General features: G+C 39.8%; 1 protein-coding gene across 1 annotated transcript; it reads right to left on the reverse strand.

The window, feature by feature from the left end:
- Positions 1 to 730: 730 nt before the first annotated feature.
- Positions 731 to 4,831, reverse strand: zgc:114130 (uncharacterized protein LOC570332 homolog). Its single transcript, XM_066662435.1, has 2 exons — positions 4,659 to 4,831; positions 731 to 3,622 (listed from the first exon to the last, which is right to left on the reverse strand). The coding sequence occupies exons 1-2, from the start codon at positions 4,710 to 4,712 to the stop codon at positions 2,489 to 2,491; spliced, it is 1,188 nt and encodes a 395-aa protein (XP_066518532.1). The 5' UTR covers positions 4,713 to 4,831; the 3' UTR covers positions 731 to 2,488.
- Between the last annotated feature and the right edge of the window lie 1,008 nt (positions 4,832 to 5,839).

Here is a 5,839-nt window from a genome sequence, read left to right on the forward strand (position 1 = left end):
CATGAATTATAAAATGCAGTCAGGCAAGGGTTAAAAAGCATTACTGTTGTGTGGCCTGAGAAACTCAGTATTTACTCTTATTTGTTTCATGCTTGTGATCTTTTCAATATAATTTAAATCACCCACTTTTTTATGGGTAGCTGTGGCCTAATGGTTGAGCAAGCACTTGAGCAAGGCACCAAAACCACTGCTCCCTAGGCACTTAAAATGGCTGCCTGCTTCTCTGGGTGCGTGCTCACAGCCCCTAGTGCACTAGTGTGTGTGTGTGTGTTTTCACTGCCACAGATTAAATGCGAAAGACACATTCCGATGTACACTGCACATGATCACAGAAAAATACGTGGAAATATTGCTATATCCTTATGTCAATGAATGTTTTCACATGTGAACAGTCAACAAATTCTTACTGAACAATACAATACTTTAAAGCTTGCATGAAACATGAATATTTCTTCTATTAAATTCTTTAGAGCTGTTTGTGTGTGTATATATATATATATATATATATATATTAGAACTTTAACTGAGAAATCCACTTCCTGTATAGGTTCACTTAGATTTTTGTAGGTTTGTTTAAAATTTAAAAAAAAAAAAAATCACAATATATATTACATTAACATTTTCAACACTTTAGAATGGAACAGATTTGTTATTGCAGCTATAAACTAACATTTATACTCAATTCTCACACTGAAAAACACCTGTATTCAAATTAAAATAATGAAAAACAGAAAAAGAGAGTTCTTAGAAGCAATAATATGGAAGAACAGTTAAACAGCTAACGTTCAGCAGAACATGAGGCTGTGTGAAACATGAGACAGATGTGGTTTAAACACAGCTCACTGAATAGGTTTAAGTAAAAAATTTTAAAGCAGTATTTATAAAACATCAGTGTAAATGTCCAAGGGGCATATTCTTGAAAGCAGATTTCTCAGTTGTATTTCTTATCACATTTAAGGGTGAACCTGAAATGTTTCATCACGTTTTGGGCTGTAGGAAACTCTCAAAATACATTTACCCTGTTGTGCCTGTCATGTAGAGAATATGTAAATGACATTGCATTTAGACCATGCATCAGCAAGGGTACAATGCAGTGAAGAGGAGTGGGAGGGAGAGTAAACGATAATGAAACAAAAGCTCCAGCATTTCCATACCAGATTAGTTTGGCCAAAGCTTGCAACCCCCTTGCATTAAGAATAACAAAGGGCATCCACAGCAACCTCACAGAAGGGTGTCACTTGGCCTTTGAGTCATGCCAACACTGGGACATGTCCATGAATCATCTTTGAGGCTACAATACACCAAAACAGACAAGGCTAGACCTACAATCCAATTGATGAATTCTCTCAAAACCTCTTAAGAGTTACACATTTGAAAGTGACTTCAATGATAACAACATTCTAATATTGAGGGAAAAGCATATTATAGTTAGAATGGAGAACAGGACAAAAACTGAAGACCGTTTATAAAAAAAAATAAATAAAAAAAAAGTTTATTTTCAGTACAAAAACTTTAGGGGAGAAAAATCAATATATTAAACTTACAAAACATTATGAAACTTGTTTTCTATAAATACAATAAAATACATTTAAAAAAAAAATGAAGTTGCTAAAGATTCACCACCAGCACCATGTCACGTAACACGAAAGCCAAAAAAGGGCATCAGATACAAAAAGGGTACCCATCAGATCTATCATCTAGGCTAGGAAATGGTCAGAGAGTAGGAGGAGGAGGGGTTAAAAGTGTGGGTTAAACTCTCTCACAAAACCTGTCTAATGTTACAATACCACAAGATTTAAGTGGCCAAAATATATATATAGATTACCACATTTAGCTGGAAAGATCCAGAAGCCAGCTAACATTCTCACTAACCTTTAATCTGAAAACAAACCCAACAATCATTAAATGAGAAACAACAGCTATTAGGTCCTATTAACTCTCTGCTGCTCAACAGGACTTGATGAACAACTTATGTAAACACTTAATCCTTTCTTATTTTTTTAATGAAGCAGTCTGTAGAAGAAACTTGTAAGAAAACTGCTTTTTTATCTTAATACATAAGACAACACTTAGTCTAAGGAACACTCAGATGAACAGGCTAAGAATTGGTCATAAATTCTCTTTGGCTTTTTTTTTTTTTTTTTTTTAAATATATAATCTTTCTGGAAGTTGACAAAAATTTAAATACTATAAATACTGACTGGCTCCCAAACCTACTTATGTTACCCACCAAAATGCCCAGTCTGCAGCTAGCCTAATTAATTACATTCTTCTCGTTTGCAATTCACTTGTGTCACATTGTGAACGCTGTATTTAAAAATATCACAAAATTAAAAATTGTTTGTTTCATGGTTGAACAAGATTTCCAAACTTTGCAGCTGATTGTACGGAAGCCTTTGCTTGGAGCTTAGCTACAAACATCAAGTATTTGCCCATTAGTACACCAGAGTATACAGTTCTGTTTCAAGTCTTCATGATGCTCCTCAATCTACAGGAAGAAGCTTCCACTGCTGGTGCTGCCTTCACTGCAGAAACCATCATCAGGCACTGAAAGTTGGCTGAATATAGGGAGCCTCTTGCACATGCCTTCAAATGCAGAAGATGAATCCGAGCCGCTCTGGCTGCTGGCAGAACTGCTGCAACCTCCTTCGTGGTCAGAAAGTGAGGTGAGAGACAGGCTTCTGGAGCCCAGGGATTCCCCACTGGTCAGGCACTCCTCTTGCTGGCTGGGTACAATTTGGGATGGGGACAAATTAGGCGTCACTTCTTCAAGAGAGCACCCAGAGTCAGGAGATGGCAAAAAGTGTGGCACGGACTCCCAAGCTTGGTCTATGTTTGACCCAGGGTTCATTTCAGGAAATGGCAGGCTCAGAAGGTCTGAAATGGTGGTTGACGTTGAGGGCGAACCTGAGGAGGTCGAAGGAACACAGAAAAATGACAACTGGGTCAAGGAAGGCTCCAAGGGCTGGAAAACTGTCGGAAAGCCAGGAAAACTGAAACTCTGTTTGAGGAGGGGTGGGCGCCGAGTGGCTGGGACAGAGGCCTGGGTCTGGGGTCTGTGTGGAGCATGTGCATGGTCATCCTCATTGTTGTGCACAAAGTGGCAGCGGATGCCATAGGGACAGAAGCCAATTGAGTGGAAGGTGCGACAGGGCTCAGTTTTGTATTTAGGGTGCCTGTTTATTCCCCGCAGCTCTTCAGGCCCATGTGCAAACTGGCATTTGCTACCATACTTGCAAACTCCCCTTTCTGTGAAGGTACGACACAGTTCAGTCTTATAACGGGATGAAGAGTTTGCAAGGGGGGATGTGGAGGTGGGCAGGGACAGCGTGTTTGACAGAGCTGCAGCCGTATCGAGACTTGGTTCCACAGATGCCCAGCCCAAGCCTCCAGTGCCACCCTCCACCATGCTAACAGCTCGCTCATTCCAGAAACCCATCTTGTTCCACCTTGACAGCAGGGATGTTTCTTTATGCTGTGTCCAATTATGAGAAGTCAACGATTTCTCCTCAGTCTCAGATGAGGAAAACAGGCAGGGGGCTCCAGGCTGTTTATATTCAGCTGCTGGTGTAGGAAGTACCATGGTCCTTCTTTGCTCTCTGATGTCTAAGCCCAAAAGTTGCTGTGCACAGAAAATAAAATACTGAAATTAAGGCACTGCATAAATCATGTAGCAGAGTGTTTATGTATGTAAGGACTTTCTACACTTTGTATTATGTAAATAAGTCAGAATATGAGTAATGTGATACAAACCAGGCATCCAAAGGAATGACATTAAGCCATTACATAAAGTTATTACAAACATGACGCTGGATGCAGCTTTAAAACGGTTATGGCATATACATGCAGGACATTGTAAGGTAAAGTTTATTAGGTACAATGCATCATTTCAGTTCCAAACGGGGAAGCTGGATAAACTTACTATCTTAAGCAAAAACTTTTATACTTGATACTAACAAATCAAAAACGCTAACTACAAGTCCATTAGTCTTTAATCTCGTTTGTTAAACTGGCCTACGGCCAACGGTTCCCACGGCCCCCAACAATAGACTCTCATCCGTTTTTTAAAAAAAGGAATTCAATTAAAGCCCACAAAACAGCATACGATGTTGAGGAAATAATGTAACGTTGAAGACCATCCGGGGGGCGCATAAACACTTCTCATTCTGCAGTTTTTGGCGTCCAGCCTCGTCGTGTCCAACTTGTTTACTTTCAAACTGTAATGTAGCTTCGTTCAAATATTTATGCGCTCAAGTAATAACGAAAAGCCGACAATAAACTCCAACGTAACATTTCTCGGACGTTTAATTAAGACTTGCTGTATTTTCTGCGAACTGCTTTGGTCAATTTGGAACTTTTTAAGCTTCTCAAATTACTTAAATCTCATTATGAACTCGTGGCTCGTTGCAAGTAGCCAGAGTTGGCTAACGGCACTGCGGGCTGAAGTTAATGGCAATGTTCAGTTAACGTTAGAAAACTAAGGTTTGAGACCCTTGCAGAAAATATTTTAAGCCGAGATGTGGAGATTAACTGCATATGGTGCTTTAAAGATAAACAGGGTGATCGTTTACATTTAGCTTTAAACACAGTCTGTGACCAACGCATGCGCCCTAACTTACAACTAACTTCTCGTTAACTACGAGCGGCCCGTGGTTTACCTTGCATAAAGTGTCGTCCACATCGACGAACTGGTTGAGGGGGAACGAAGGCATGTTGAACCGTGCTAAAGGACGAGGACTTCCTTCAACTCCGAGCTCGCAGCGTTAGTCCCAGAACTTCCCCGCTCCAGTTGAAAGTTTTTCTGGCTAAGCCACGTGGGGTTTTTGAAGCGGTTCTGCGGTCACACCCCCACTGTGTCTACTCCCACTGAACGTGACGCCCCACACACGCCCGAGCACGCGGCACTATTTTCTTTATCGCTTATTTTGACTCCACCATGGCGTGTACTCTTCACTTTCCAGTAATTATGAAAAATGTGTCAATTTTTATTAATATCTTACGTTTTTACTTAGGTGTATGGACTATATTCATATTTCAATCAGTAAAGATGTTAAAAAGAGAAACATCTAGACATATTTCCATAAAACCTTATAATGAGAAATTACAGTGTCAGTCGGCTATGACGTTTTGTAATGTTTTGTTATGGTCATTTCTGGGGTGTGCGGTGTAATCATTAGCATTACCACAAAATCATCATCTCTATTATACTGGCACATATTCTTTAAAATAATTGGACAACTATAGACTAGTTTTCAAACCAATATTTGCTGTTGTATGACCCATTTCTTGTAGGCTACTCCAGGAGAGTTAAAATATGAAGTTTGCCATGCACAAAATGTTTGCATTTTATTCAGTTAGCTGGCTGTTAAGGGAAATACTATATTTCTCAGAACTGTGAAACCCAGCGTATACATTTTGTAAATGCTATATGTGCATCAGACTACAATACTCATAGCATGCATGCTTTAACCATAATAATCCCGTATTTGTTTTTAGATTTTACCTTGGTTTACTCTACAAAATAGATCCCAGGGAGAAAGAGAGTTGCAGTGCTGTCTGACTGAATTCAGATAAATTCTATAAGAGTGTCTTAGCACCCTGGTGTTGTCTAAACCAGAGCCAGCAAACCCCAAATGGCCTTTGATACAACCCAAAAAGATGTTCAAAGTTGGACCAACAGGTTAGGGAGCTGACATTAAAGATCTTTTATGTGTCTTGGTGGCAGCAGACAAGGATGCTGTAGTCCCACAGTGATAGATGATTCTGGCTCCATGTGTCAGCACCAGGTATTGGGACAAGCTGTAGGAGACAACGTGATGTAAAACAGTGCTCATGTTTG

The sequence above is a fragment of the Hoplias malabaricus genome, chromosome 1 (assembly GCF_029633855.1).
Source record: "Hoplias malabaricus isolate fHopMal1 chromosome 1, fHopMal1.hap1, whole genome shotgun sequence".
Taxonomy (NCBI): Eukaryota; Metazoa; Chordata; class Actinopteri; order Characiformes; family Erythrinidae; genus Hoplias; species Hoplias malabaricus.